The 15,238-nt window shown below is 51.6% G+C and overlaps 1 protein-coding gene across 7 annotated transcripts in view; it reads left to right on the top strand.

The window, feature by feature from the left end:
- The window catches only part of GAS7 (growth arrest specific 7), a 210,456-nt gene that overhangs the window by 171,611 nt on the left and 23,607 nt on the right, over window positions 1-15,238 (top strand). For all 7 annotated transcript variants that reach the window (XM_019981774.2, XM_019981775.2, XM_019981777.2 and 4 more), the window contains 3 exons: window positions 6,422-6,511; window positions 9,741-9,856; window positions 12,660-12,734. In XM_019981774.2, coding sequence (XP_019837333.1) covers window positions 6,422-6,511; window positions 9,741-9,856; window positions 12,660-12,734 — 281 coding nt within the window. The remainder of the gene's footprint in view (window positions 1-6,421; window positions 6,512-9,740; window positions 9,857-12,659; window positions 12,735-15,238) is intronic.

Raw genomic sequence — 15,238 nt, 5'->3', positions numbered from 1 at the left:
GGAAAGCCCTTAGAACAGCCTGGCACACAGTAGGTGCTCAGTTCGCACCAGTCTCCTCGTCGCCCTATTTACAGATGAGGAAACTGAGGCACAGAGCAGGACCTCAGCCAAGGTCACAGCTAGGAAGCATCGGGGCTGAGACCTGTGCCCCCTTTTTTTTCATTAATTTTTATTTGAGTAGAGTTGCTTTACAAAGTCATGCTAAGTTTCTGCTGAACAGTGAAGTGAATCAGCTATATCTATACATACATCCCCTCTGTTTTGGATTTCCTTCCCATTTAGGTCAGCAAAGGCATTGAACAGAGTTCCCTGAGCTCTGCAGAAGGCTCTTAGCAGTCGTCTGTTCTATTCATAGTATCAGTAGTGTATAGATGTCAATAGATGTCAGTCCGCACCTCCCAATTCCTTCCACTCTTCCTGTTCCCCCTTGGTATCCATACATTTGTTCTCTATGTCTGCGTCTCTATTTCTGCTTTACAAATAAGACCACCTATACCGTTTTTTTTAGATTCCACATACATGCGTTAATATCCAATATAAACAAATACTGTATATTAAAGCATATATCTGAGACCCGAACTCTTATCACCGGCAGTGTCCCCCTGGAAGTTGCCCCCTGAGGTGGGGGACCAGGTGACTCAGGGTGGGGCCAGCGACAGTTTCCTTGTTACTGGAGCTGATGGGCAGGGTGTGGGAGACCCCCACCCCACCCCCTGGGCAGACCTCCCATAGGTGAATTTCGCAAAAAGCCCTTAGGGTGCTAGGGCAAAGTAGGAGCTTCTGAAGTTTCCTGAAATAGGGAGGAGAAAGTGCAAGAGAGGGAATATGTTAGCATTGTAGAAGGAGAGTGAAAGAGAAAAGGGGGAAGCAGAGGGTTATGCCTCCCTTGGGTGATGGTGTGCCTCTCACAGGCTGGGGCCTGGGTTCGCTCAGAGCTTAGGGCTTTGTCTGCGTGGGCTGGGTGTGGCCCTGGGTCTCCTGGCAACTCAACTCCTCCATCCCTGCCTCACTACCTTCCCTCCTCCTTCCCACTGCCCTGCATCACTGCCTCTCATCCAGAGCTTCAAGGGTACTTGTTTAAAATGCAGGTTCCTAGGTTGGTCCCTCCAGGGTGAGGCTATAAAGTTTGGGTTGTAATCAGCATCCCCCCTGGGTTTGAAATAAACACTCAAGCCTTAGGGACTTTTTGCTGGGGCGACTGAGGAGGGGCACAGCGAGAGTGAGGAACAGAGCCCCCTGGCTGTGAACCTGGATCTGCCGGCTGCCAGCCCGAGGGCCCTGCTCATCTCCAGACTGGAGGTGGGTGTCCTCGCTGGCTGGCCGGCGGGGCTGAAGACCTCTGTACCTCGGCTCTCTTCCTTCCCGGGAGTACTCTCTCTCTACCCACAGCTCCTTCCTCTGAGCCCTGATCCTGCAGAGCTCATGGTTTCCCTGGGAGGCAGTGTTGCAGGGGTGGGGCTGAGGGGGGAGCGCAGAGCTCGGGCCCAAGCCTCCCTCTTCCTGGCGTGTGGGATTGGGGTGAGGGTCCTCTCGCACGATCTGACCCTAGGAGCAAAGATTTGCAGACCTGTGTGGCAATGACGGATACAACCAGGCATCTGAGTCTGGCTACCAATGTGGCTGAGATGCAAGGACCCAGGTTTATTCTGTTTCTCTGGCTTGCCCCCCTCCCCCCACACACCCCACCCCACTGGGTCTGGAAGAAGTTTTGAAGAGGCAGACACATGCGCTGCTTGACAGCAATGGAGCCCCGGGTAGGGCTGGCGGTGAGTGGGCTTGATTGGAAGTGACGGGCGGTGATGGCAGTTCACAGCCCTCGGCACCAACATCATGCATAAAATCTAGAGGATTCGAGAGCAGATGACAGCCAAGCCAGCCAGCCACACTCCTGCCCTATAAAGAAGGGTCTGGGCTCCCCTGATCCTCGGGTTCCTGGTGTGGCTCCCTGGGGCCTGGGGCCCTGAGTGGGAGCTTGGAGGCCAGATGTGTATGCACCAGGGGACATTTCTATTCTGCTTCCTTAGGTCTGGCTTTTGCCTCTTACATACCCTCCCCATTAGCCTCTCTCCAGGAGGAAATTCTGTAGAGCTAGGAGATCAAAGCAGTCCATCCTAAAGGAAATCAACCCTGAATATTCACTGGAAGGACTGATGAAGCTGAAGCTCCGATCCTTTGGCTACCTGATGGGAAGAGCCGACTCATTGGAAAAGACCCTGATGCTTGGAAAGATTGAGGGCAGGGTGACAGAGGTTGAGATGGTTGGATGGCGTCACCGACTCAATAGGCTTGAGTTTGAGCAAACTCCGGGAGATGGTGGAGGACAGGGAAGCCTTGCGTGCGTGCTGCAGTCCATGGGGTGCAAAGAGTGGGACAGGACTGAGTGACTAAACAACAGCAAAGGAGGAAGTTCAGGGCCCATTTAGATGTAAAACTACCATCTTTACTGTGCTGAAGGCGGCCTCTGCCTCCAGGGAGGCCTCCACGCCTGGCCTCCCCGCAGGAGGCGCCTTGGCTGGGTTGCACTTGTATTCAACAGCTCTCGCACCATGGTTGGATGCCTTTGTGGCGACTGTAGCCCCCTTAAGACGCCCCCCAGAGAGATTCTGGGGGCTGCTCTTGTTCCGGTGGAACCCCAGCTGCTTAGTGGGCCCACTGGGAGCAGAGCAGGTGTTACTACGGTTACTGGGGGCTGGAGTCAGTCCCTGAGCGAAGACGCTGCTGGTCGAGGGTAATGATCTTGGGAGCAAGAGTGAGAGGGACCCCTGGAACTTTCCGCAGACACAGCAGGGTAGAAGGCATCTTCTGCTGCTGCCTCCAGTACCCCTTCCTACTTGCACCCCTGCCTTGGATGGGGACCTGGCATAGTTACATCTAAGTGTGTTAGAAGGTCGTGTGACACAGGTTAAGGGCCAGGTGTACCTGGCTGGCTTCTGACCCTGGCTCCACCATTACAGATGAAGTTTGCAATTACTCATTATTTCCTTGTTTGCCTTCCTCATCAGCCTGTAAAACCATCGAGGGCAGAGACCACCCCTTCTGTCTCTAGGCTCTGTTCCTTGTACTGACAGACACTGACAGCCCCCATCCTGTGGCTGTGCTGGGACACAGCAGGGAGCAGGGCAGTTTCCTCCTCTCTGGCAAAGAAAGAGAGATGCTACACAAGCAGTCAGGAGAAATACAAATGCACACGTGCAAAGTGCTAGAAAGATCTACCCTAGTGCGCAGCACCAGGTAGCCGTTCAACAAAGGTTTGCATGAACCGCAAACGAGCAAGTGTTCCTGGTACAGCCTCATGGATGCAAATACTTCTGCGACCCTCAGTTAATCAAATGAGGCCAGTGACCCAGCTCGTGGGGTTGCTGGGAGGATGAAGTGAAGAGCCACCAAAGCTCTTGGCAGGAATTCTCCCAGGAATTCCACGAGTTTTACAAGTTCCTTCCACAGCAGGGTTGGTGAGGTGCAGTTCTGGAGATGCCCACCAAGCGGGTGCAGGGCTCTGTGAGGATTCAGGAAAATTCCTGTGAGATTCCTGGGCTGGAGAAATGCCAAAATCGGGGTTGACTGAGTGGAGACGGGCACTCAGGGGCCACTGGCCAGTCCCTCTGAGGGCTAGTGCCCTCAGAGTGGCAGAAGCCACAAGCCCTCTCCCCCAGCCCCATTAGCTTTCCTTCAGTGGTGGTTACAGGGCCACTCTTTGTGGGAGCCCCCCTGCCTTCTAGACCCTGGACAGCACTTTCTAGAAGACCTCTAACCCTTCTGTGTGCCTTCAACCTCCTACTCCATGATTCTTAATGCCCAGTGCAATGTCATAGTTCGTTTGTCATTATTACATTTGCTTTCAATTGCCGTGGGCTACATTATGAAACAAAATAAAGATGGGCTGTGATCATCATTATTTGTTGAGGCAAGAAAAGCTGGAACGTGAAATAAGGACCATGTGAGGCTGTGGAATCCGGCCCTGCTTTCCAGAAGGAGACTCCCCTCTGGACATTCTCTGGGGTGTCAGCCTGAAAAGAGGGTTTGGGAAGACCCACTGCCTGAGCTGGGTGTCAAGAGGCTGTCTGGCCCCCAAGACTGCAGGCCAGTGATGCCTCGGGTGGCAGTGGGATGGGCTCGGGGGGGAAGCTCCCCACCCTGGGGTTGCCTTGGCCCCCACCTGGACCTTGGTGGCATTCCGTTTCCCCCTGCCCAGGGCTCTCTGGATCATCCCTGGCCATGGGCCTGCCTCTTGCGTCATGTTTCCTTCCAGAGCAGGACTCTCTGCCCTTACATTGGCCACATGCTAGTTTCTGGAAAGAGGGGGCTCTTTCCCTGGCTGGAATTTCTCCTGGATTCTCCCCCCCTAGACTGCAGGAGGGGGATTTACTGGATTTACTTCCAGCCACCCCCGAGCCCCTAAACCAGAGGCTGCAGCTGGGGACCCATGGACCTGACTCGACTGGCAAAGGAGTTGCTTTGACTTGCAAGGGGTTGTTGTTGCTGTTATTAACCATGAGTGAATTGCCAACATTGGAGAAGGGACTGGCAACCCACTCTGGTATTCTTGCCTGGAGGATTCCATGGACAGAGGAGCTAGGCAGGCTACTGTAGTCCATGGGGTCACAAAGAGTCGGACATGACTGAGCAACTAACACTTTGACTTTCAAGCACTGAGATACTTCACGTATAAATCCTCGTTCTCCATTACTGTCAAGTCATCACATAAGCTGATAAGCCTGGACTCTTCATTCTAGCTTGACAGCAGTTGGCGGGAGCTGAGAGGAATCTGCTCCCCGCCCCCACAGACAGACCCTCCCCAGCCTACCCCACTTTTGAATGTGGAGGCTGGTCACCCCCCACAGCCTGAGCTGCAGTTTCCATGACGTGCAGCCCCACACTTGTTTCCATGGCTTTCTGGCAATGGAGTTTGTGGCTTCTATTCAGAACCTCGGGGATTTTCTGCACTGTTCTCCCCCTGAACGTCTGACGACTCCCACTTCAGCAGTTGCTGGGATTGTGATGAGGGTTAAAGACTGCCGGGGCTTAGGCCTTGCCTTCCTGAGGCCTTACAGCTCCCAGAACAAATTAGCAGACTCTCCAGGAGCAGATGCGGGGCTTGAAGCAGCATCAGCAGGGTCAGCGGCGAAGGCACAGCTGCAAGCAGGGAAAGCCAGGAGTGCTGCAGATAGGCTCCAGCAGAAAAGTCCGAGACAGAGCCCAGGAATCTCTGCACTGCTCTCTCCTGGGCCAGCTAGCCCCAGACACACACCCGGGATTCTCATTTCAGCTCTCTTTGTTCATAGAGTGCATGTTGTTCAGTTGCTAAGTCGTGTCTGACTCTTAGCGACTCCATGGACTACAGCACACCAGGCTCCCCTGTCCTCCACTGTCTCCCAGAGTTTGCTCAGATTCATGTCTATTGAATCAGTGATGCCATCCAATTCTCTCACCCTCTGTCGCCCGCCCCCTTCTCCTCCTGCCCTCAGTCCTTCTCAGCACCAGGGTCTTTTCCAGTGAGTCGACTTTTTGCATCAGGTGGCCAAAGTATTCAGCATCAGTCCTTCCAATGAATACTCAGGGTTGATTTCCTTTCGGATTGACTGGTTTGATTTCCTTGCTGTCCCAGGGACTCTCAAGAGTCTTCTCCAGCCCTGTAATTCGAAAGCATCAATTCTGCAGCGCTCAGCCTTCTTTATGATCCAACCCTCATATCTGTACATGACTACTGGAAAAACCATAGCTTTGACTATACTCACCTCTCACCCAGGATGCTCAGCCACTTAATTCCTTTCCCTAGAAGCAAATGATGTCATCAGTTTCCTCCCAGAAATATGCCAAATTTGGATCTATTCCTACCTCCTTCCTTTTTTTTTTTTCTTAACTCTAAGACAACAAACCCTAAATACTATTCCACCTCTTCTCCCCAGTCACCCACCCACTTAACACTGTCCTGCACCTTCCTTATCAGTACAGAAGAATGTCTCGCTGGGCCTTTCACCATGGTTATGATTCCTATCCATGTCTCTCATACTTTCTAATGATTCTCTTGCTGATGGCCAGTAGAGTTGGGCTCTAGCCTTTTGCTGTGTAGGCATAGCTGTGGTAAAAACCGTGTGCTTAAGTCCCTGTAGCCACGTGCAGGAGGAGGGGAGAATCCTACAAGCAGGGTCACTGGTGGAGGGCTCTGGACATTGGTTGTGTTGTTAAGCCCTGTTGCACTGCTCTCTAAGACGGCTTGGACTGACTCCAGCCCCTGTGGGGTGGGGGCGAATGCCGGTCACCCCTCATTTGAATGCTGACCACCGCACGATACCAGTGCATGTTCTCGACCAAGCTGGCACTGTAGGGAGACTGCTTGAGTGCTTTGTCCCGGGACCAAAGCCTCCCCAGCTTCTCCTAACCCTCTAACCAAGCTGTGCTCTCTCCTGTCTGTGCCTTCCAGATAAACTGCGTGACGTTCCCTCACCCAGACACAATGCCGGAGCAGCAACTGCTGAAACCAACTGAGTGGAGCTACTGTGACTACTTCTGGGTAAGTGGTGCTCGGTGTTGCTTGGACTGTGGTCCCAGGGACCACGAGTGAGCACCCGAGAGGTGCGGGAGGAGCCTTGAGCTCAAAGCAAAGCAACTTCTCCAGATGAATCCTAACAGCTGGCAGTCAGTTGAGCACTGGAGGCTGGAAACTTAAGACCCACTTGGAGTCTAGATTATTCTGTAAACCTCAGAGAGTCCACAGGGCAAAACGGAAACTCCAGCCAGAATGTAGGTAAGCTGGAGGGTCACCTTGCTGCTCAGCGGTGACAGGAGACCAAAGTCAACTCCACGAAAGGAACCTGGGCTCCAGCCTGTTCTGTCGCTCTTGAAGGTGATCTTGGACAGTGCTTCTCCGACAGCCTTCCTGTCTCTATCAAAGTCACCAGGAATTTGTAGGGAGCTCCAGCGTGAGCAACTCTGTTGTTCCAGAGCTTTTGTGTTACTTATGGGAACCTCCAGTTTTGCAAGATAAGCAAGTTCTGGAATGGGATGATGGTGATGGTTGCCCAACAGTGCTGCTTCTAAGTCACTTCAGTCGTGTCCGACTCTCTGCAACCCCACAGACGGCAGCCTACCAGGCTCCCCTGTCCCTGGGATTCTCCAGGCAAGAACACTGGAGTGGGTTGCCATTTAATGCCACTGAACTGTGCACTTAAAAATGGTTAGGATGATACATTTTATGTGTAGTTTTCCAAAATTAAACATCTTTTGACAGATGCCGAGTCCTACTCAGAAACTCTTGGAGTCCTCCTGGACATTTGTATTTTAAAGTTAACAAGGGCTTTAAAAATGAAATCACCCCATTCTGGAATCAGACAGTGGTGATGATTGTACAACCTGTGTATATATTAAAAACCAGTAATCATACACTGGGGCTTCCCTGGTGGCCCAGCAGTAAAATATCTGCCTGTGATGCGGGAGCCACAGGTTCAATCCCTGGGTCTGGAGGATCCCCTAGAGAAGGAAATGGCAACCCACTCCAGTGTTTTTGCCTGGGAAATCCCATGGACAGAGGAACCTAGCAGACCACAGTCCATGGGGTCACAAAGAATCGGACATGACTGAGTGACTTAATCACCATCACCAATGGTACACCTAAAAAAATAAAGTTTTGCAAAGGCCCCAAGGAATCAGAAATTAAAAAAGAAAAACTTTATAAAATTTCATCCACCATGCAGAATGGATTATCTACCCTTTTTTAGATTTGCTAACCAAGTGTATATTAAACAGTCACTTTTGTCTTCCTACCAAACCTCTTGCACTTTAGAAGCTAGCCAGGGATTCCTGTTGCCCCATCTGTGTTTCTTCTAGATCTTCTGAGATGAGTATGGGGTGGGGATATTGCAGGAAGAACTCTGGCTCTGGCAACAGACACACCTGGAGATGGTGAAGAAAGAGCTCAGGGGTGTGGATGAGCAGGGACCAGAGTGTATGAGACCTCATAGGCTCCATCAGTGTGCTGTATTTTATTCTGTTTGCAGTATAAACAGATGGTAGAGGATTCAAACAGGAACAGGATGTGATCTGGTTTGTATGTGCCTTGGAACATGCATGCATGTTATGTCATTTCAGTCATGTCCAACTGCGCAACCCTATGGATCCTCAGTTCATGGGATTCTCCAGGCATAATAATGGAGTGGGTTGCCCTGCCCTCCTGCAGGGGACCTCCAAGACCCAGGGATTGAACCTGCGTCTCTTACGTCTCCTGCATTGGCAGGTGGATTTTCTTTACCACTGGCACCACCCAGGAAGCCCCACGTGTCATGTAGGGAAGGCAGGAGTGCCCCTTAGCCTCTGGGAGGCCAGGGAAGATGGTGGCAGCTGTGGAGATGGAGGGGAGGAGCTGAATTTGGAGATGTCATCCAAAAAGAAGGGAACAGGAACCAAGCATGGGAAGTGGACCAGCTTAGACTCCAGGAATGGGTACCCTGGGAGCCAGAGGTCAGTGGAGGGAGAGGGGTTGGAGAGTGAGGGAGAGTGGGCGATCCTGGTCAGTGCCATCCTGCTTCCATCTCGATTCAGGCTTTCCTGGGACTCTGATACCTAACCTAGGGCTTTGTCTCCCTGACCATCAAGACCTTTTCTTCTCACAGAAATTTCTCTGCTGACACAATCCTTAAAGCCCACTTCTTTGGGCCGGTTTTCCCAGTGTGGACAAATTGCTCAGCCTGTCCATCCTCTCTGGGAGGTGGATTGGGGCTAAGTGTTTTGAATAATTTTTCTTTGACTTTTTCATGAAGATGTAGCATTCATACAATGGAGTGCACACATCTTAAATGTACTTGGAGTAAGTTTTCAATGGCCAGAGCAGCTGCACTGTGATGTGGCTGAGATGTCAACCCTGGAAACCTGCCTTTTTCCACTCCGGCAGCGGCCCTTCAGTCCAGCTTCTCCCCAGAAGTCACTGCAATCTTTTAGGCATGTGCATTGGAGGATGGCACTGCCTGGCTAGTGTTAAAGTGGATGGCAAGGCTCAGGGTTGGGGGTACCTGCCCCCGAGGTTATCCACTGTCTCCCAGCTCAGTCAAGATGCTAAAATTCTGCAGAGGATCTAGCCAGCCCAAGCAGCCACCTGGAGCCTGTGTTCTTGGCCACCTGCCCTTCCTTTTCTTCATTTCTAGGTTGAGGGGTTGAGAGGCCCAGATGTGGGGCGGCTGCAGTGGTCAGGGCTCAAGCATCCGGGAGCACGTTGGGGCAAGGGCACCGGGAGGGGCGTGAGTTGGGGCGGCTGAGACTACTGCCCTCGTCCTCCTTCTCGGGCTGAGGTCAGGGTTATTAGCAGGTGACTCGGGGTCTCTTGAGAGTCCCTTGGACTGCAAGGAGATCAAACCAGACAATAAAAGGAAATCAACCCTGAGTATTCATTGGAAGGACTAATGCTCAAGCTGAAGCTCCAGTACTTTGGCCACCTGATGCAAGGAGCCGACTCACTTGAAAAGACCCCCACGCTGGGAAAGATTAAGGGCAGGCAGAGAGGGGTGTGGCAGAAGATGAGAAGGTTGGATGGCATCACTGACTCAGTAGACATGAGTTTGAGCAAACTCCAGGGGATGGTGAAGGATGGGAAGCCTGGTGTGCTGCAGTCCATGAGGTCACAAAGAGTCAGACACGACTGAGCGAATGAAGAACAACAGGGTCTTTTCTGGGGTCTGTCTTCCCTACACTCGGTTCATCCCAGCTCCAGACGCCGGTGTCCCTAAGCGCTCCTGCCTCTCTCTCCCTCCTAGGCTGACAAGAAGGACTCCCAAGGCAACGGCACGGTGGCTGGGTTTGAACTGCTGCTGCAGAAACAGCTGAAGGGCAAGCAGATGCAGAAGGAAATGTCAGAGTTCATCCGGGAAAGGTGAGTCCTGGGCCCTCCCCGCTCCGGGGCTGGTGATGGCACCCACCGTGGTCCCTGAGCCCGGCGTGAGCCCCACACACCCAGCTCTGCACTAAGGGACATGCAAAATAGGAGTCAGACTCATGGGCCTTGGGACAAGTCTGGCCAGCAGGTGTGTTGCTTTGGCCTATGTAGTGTTTTCAAAGATTCAAACCAATGTTAAAAACTGGTGGATTTCACATTAAAATCTGCATATCTGACATCTCTGGGGAGAGCAAAAAGTCTGGCTCCGTGGCTGTGCATCCCTCATGCAACAGTGCCTGGAGCTGAGGAGCAGCTGCCCGTGTGCTGGGAGCCTGTGCTTCCAGTTTGCTGCAGTCCCCACCACTCCATAATATATTGCCATGAAGACTGCTTGGCTCCTTTGCTTATCTGTGCATGCACAGCCACGGTTCTTTAATGTAACAAAAAAGGAGAATGTTACCTTCTGTTCATCTTTGAGTCAAAACCACATCCCAGCCCTGGGCATCCAGAAACACCCACCCCTACCCCCATCTCTGCCTTTAGGGAACTCAGTCTGATGGGAGAGGTCAGGTCATTATGATAAGAGCGGAGTATAATAGTGGTTTGCCTGTGTGTAGATGAGGAAACAACGCATGCCTGCTCAGTCATGTCTGACTCTTTTGCAACCCCCTGGACTGTGGCCCGCCAGGCTCCTCTTCCATGGAATTCTCCAGGCAAGAATACTGGACTGGGTTGCCATTTCCTCCTCCAGGAGATCTTCCCCACCCAGGGATCAAACCTGTGTCTCCTGCATTGGCAAGGGATTCTTTACCGCTTGAGACATCAGCAAAGCCAAGGGAATGATGAATTCAGCCTAATGGAAGTGGGGAAAGTTATAGTGACAAGCTCCTTCTCCATCTCCCTCCCTCCCCAGGCTCTCCCAAGTTATGAGACTCTGTTAAGCTGACATTTACCTGCACATTCACACACATATGCTTACCCCCCTCCCTCACACACATACATACACACAACTTCATATCTGGAATTTCAAAGGCACACTGGAAATATTTACGGTAAATGGCAATGTATTTTTGAAATAATTTTTTTTGGGGCCATGCTGAGAGGCATGTGGGATGTTGGTTCACCAACCAGGGTTCGAACCCACGCCCCCTGTATTGGAAGTGCAGAGTCTCAGTCACTAGACAGCCAGGGAAGTCCCAATGTTTCTTTTTTACTTACAGCAACAGTAATTCAGTAACAATTCTGTGGTATGTTAAAGCACCTGCTTTCCTTTAGGAGGCCTATTTTCTATAGATAGAATCAAATCTTTGCTTTATGGCCTATGAAACAGGTAGGAAATTGAGAGACTGTGTAGTTCAGGTGTCAGAAAACAATAGTAGACACCAGGCCAAGAGGAAAATGGCTAGAAAAGCCAAGTTTGAACATACTTGTGGTTTATGCTTTCATAAAGACGTCACATTAATAAATAAATGGAACCATACATGCGAGAACCCTGGTCTTCCCTGGGACAGGTGGACTCTTGAGACTTCTCAGTCCACCTAGGGTCTCGAAGGGGCACCTTTCAGAGCCAGGAGGGGTGGGACCTGAGGTGCAGAAGCAAGAGCTGGGCCAGGGTGGGAGGCCAGCCGTCCGGTGAAGCACGTGACCTCAGCTTAGGGGAGCAAGGCTGGCATCAGCCCTGGAGAGGACAGGCCTCGTGCCCGGTACACACAGTTGGCATTGCTGAACTTTTGAAGCTAAGAGTGTGACGTGGTTTTGACATGGTTAGATCTGCTTTCTCGAGAGATCTCCTGGCCGGAAGCTGCAGGCTGACCGTCCACATCCTCCTGGGGAGAGGAGGGACTAAAGACTCTCTGGATGGAGAGAAAGCGAGGGAGGCGGGCTTGGGAGGATGTGGAGATGGCAGAGGTGGTGGTGAGAGAAGGACCGAGACTGGGCCTCTCAGCACTGACGTGGGAAGTGATCGTGACCCCCGAATGCTGCCCGGAGATTCGATCAGGTCGCTCTCTCTACATCCTTTCACGCTTCAGCTCCTGAGAAGCCAAGAAGCAAATGCTGCAGCCCTGGGAGCATTTCTGGGTTTGTTTCGTTTCCCAGATGACGGACTAGGGGCCTCTCTGAGGCCCCAGCCGTCTGGCCGGCTCTGGTCATCACAAGCATGGCTCCTCAGGGGACTGCTTAGACAGTGACTAATGCCATGACAACACGTTTTACACAGTTGTGGCAGATAATACAGACCCCTCCCCGGAGAGCTGCCTTGAAAGTGTGTCAAGGGCCTGCTGAAAGTGAAATCCAAGGCAACTTCCCTCTCTGGGGATGTGGCATCTGCTGGGCACCACTGGTTTCCATGGAGATGCTTGCACCCTGCAGGCTGGGAAGTTGGTGGCCTTGAGGGCTGGGAGAACATGGACAGCGTTCTCTTCCTGCTTCTTAGGGGCTGTGGCTACCTTGCAGGCTCTCACGCCAGAGCTCTCACTTAGGGGCAGGGCAGCCGTGGTCCATTACCAATTACATCTCTTCATTTAAGTGTTTGCCGTGTGTCCAGTCCTGTGCTAGGGGCTATGCAGATGACCACTTTTCATCCTCACACAGGCACCAATCCCCGACTTTGCAGATCGAGGTTCAATTTCATTCCTTCATTCAGCTCATATTAAGCACCTACTGTGAGTCGGGTGGAAAGACAAGAGCCACGTACTTGCAGAGCTAATGGTCTTTACACCGTTAATGAGCAGCAAGGCTGCAGGTCAGATCCACGGTCTAGCTCTGAGGAGCTGACATGTTGGGTTTTCTCCCTTTGCAGGATAAAGATTGAAGAGGAATATGCGAAGAACTTAGCTAAGCTCTCTCAGAACTCCTTGGCCGCACAGGAGGAGGGGTGAGTAGGAGGAACAGGGAGTGGGGTAGGGAGGGGGAGGGACACTCAAGAAAGGGGAGGATCCCTTTTCACTGATCACTGGTCATTGCCATGGTCCCATATGGATGGTGAGGTCTCCATGCACCTGGCTGAAGGTGGGTGCCCATGATTCAAAGTGGGCATTCATGGTTAATGGTGAACATTCTTGGTTCAAGGTGGGCATTCATGGCTCCAGTTGACCAGCCATGACTCCAGGTGTGGGCATCCATGCTCAAGGTTGTGCTTCCACATTATTTACTCATTAGCAGCCAAGGGCCTCCTGGCAGATGCTGGAGTATGCCAGGACCCCTTCTGCCCTTTCCCCAGTAGCTTGGAACCAGCCTCCAGATGCCCACCCCTGCTCCCTTGTCTCCGAGAGCAGGCTGGCAAGAAACTAGATGTGGGAGGATTCCACACCTGGCCCCTTGGTTAGAATCTCTCCTGTGAGCCTAGGCCCAGGCTTCCCTCACCCTCCAGCTGTGACCATCCAGACCTCCGTGGGTGGGACCTTGGCTGGGGGAGGCCCAGCCCCACCCTTCTGGCCACAGAAGAGTCCCTAGTTGGGGGTAGATTGCTGCCTTCTGAGCTCCATATGTTAACATAGTTTCAGCCTGCTGGTGGTAAGGCAGATCGGCACAGCTGCTATGGAAAACAGTTTGGCAATGTCTCAGAAAACTAACCAGAACTCCCACAGGACCCAGCAATTCCACTCCTAGGTTTATATCCAGAAGAACTGAAAGCAGATATTCAAATATATGTACATGCATGTTCATAGCAGCATGATTTATTATAGTCACCAAGTGGAAATAACCAAAATGTCCATCAAGGATGAATGCATAAGCTAATTTTAGTCTGTCCACATTGGCTATATGGATAGGAATGTTATGCAGCCATAAAAAGGAATGAAGTACTGATCCTCGTTACCATGTGGATGAACCTCAAAAACATTATACTAAGTGGAAGAAGCAAGATGCAAAGGTTGTATGTTATAGGATTCCATTTAGAAATGTCCAGAATAGACAGATCCATGGAGACAGAATGAAGATTGGTGGTTATCAGGAGTTGGGGGAAAGGGGACTGGGAGCAACTGTTTAATGGGTACAAAGTTTCCTTCTGGGGTGTATGTTCATCTGCTCAGGTTGCTATAATAGAATACCATAGGCTGAGTGACTTAAGCCTTATGACTTAAGCCACAGAAATTTAATTAATCCCGATTCTGGAGGCTGGGAAGTCTAAGGTCAAGGTGCCAGCAGGGTTAGTGTCCCGTAAGAGCTCTCTCCTGTGTGGCAGGTGGCTTTCCCTTGGTGAGGAGAGAGAAGGAACTCTCTGGTATCTCTTCCTATGAGGACACAAATTCTATCAGATCAGGGCCCCACCCTTATGACCTCCTTTAACCCTAATTACTTCCTTAGAGTAACAGATAAATGTCCAAATAACAGCCACACTGCAGGCTAGAGTTCCAACCTATGGATTTAGGGAACAACACAAGCATTCAGTCCATCACAGATGATATTGATAAAAAAAGCTTTGGAACTAGATAGAGGTGGTGGTTGCCCAGGATGGCCAATGTAGTAAATGCTTGTTCTCTTTGAAGTGGTTAATTTTTAAGAAAATATTTCTTTGGCTGTGCTGGATCTTAGTTGCGGCATGTGGGATCTAGTTCCCTGATCAGGGGTCAAACCCAGTGCTCCCCTGCATTGGGAGCACTGAGTCTTAGCCATCAGGCCACCAGGGAAATCCCCTGGTTACATTTGTGTTAAGTGAATTTCCCCTCAATCACAAAACAAAACCAGAATCTCAGGAGGTAAGAGCTGAAAGGCCCCCCGAAGTCCCCTCTCTAGTCTGACCTCCCTGCAGTGCAGTCTCTATTTGAATCCCTCCTATGAAGATTCAAATAGAGACTTCCTAGGGATGGAAGATACTCTGTCATAGTCATCAGAGAGCCGTGATGTTGAACAAGCTCGAATCTGCCTTCATAGCTTGAATTCTCCAGGGAACAGGGCTTTGCCAACCAAACATAGCTTTGATTAGGGCCTTTTCGTGGGCTTGCCATGCAGCCAAGAGGTTGGAATGGTTTTTACTGACGCAGCAGGCCACAAACCACAGGATCGCCCTGCATGGCCAGTGTCCCTTCTAGGGACATCAGGGAAGCTGCCTCCAGCCTCCTCCTGCTCCATGTACCCAGTCTGGGACCAGGGCAGGAGGGGACCCATGAGGGAGTCTCCCCTCTGAACTGGGGATGGGGCTTTCCTACGTGTTCCCACGCCCTGCAGTGTCGTACTACTGCTCCTAAGAAATTCCACCTCCTCAGCCTGGGCCACTGCCAGAGACACTCCATCCTGCCCATGCACATGGCATATGCTCCCAGCTACACGAGTCCAGAGTCAGGCCTCACCAGCATGCAGTACACATGTGCAGCCACAAACACGGGCAATCCACCACACACTCACAGTCATGGATTGGCATTGCTCACCTGCAACACAGCC

This window comes from Bos indicus, chromosome 19, assembly GCF_029378745.1.
Source record: "Bos indicus isolate NIAB-ARS_2022 breed Sahiwal x Tharparkar chromosome 19, NIAB-ARS_B.indTharparkar_mat_pri_1.0, whole genome shotgun sequence".
In the NCBI taxonomy this organism is placed as follows: domain Eukaryota; kingdom Metazoa; phylum Chordata; class Mammalia; order Artiodactyla; family Bovidae; genus Bos; species Bos indicus.
The sequence above is the reverse complement of the archived record's forward strand: the minus strand, read 5'-3'. Positions and strand labels throughout refer to the sequence as shown.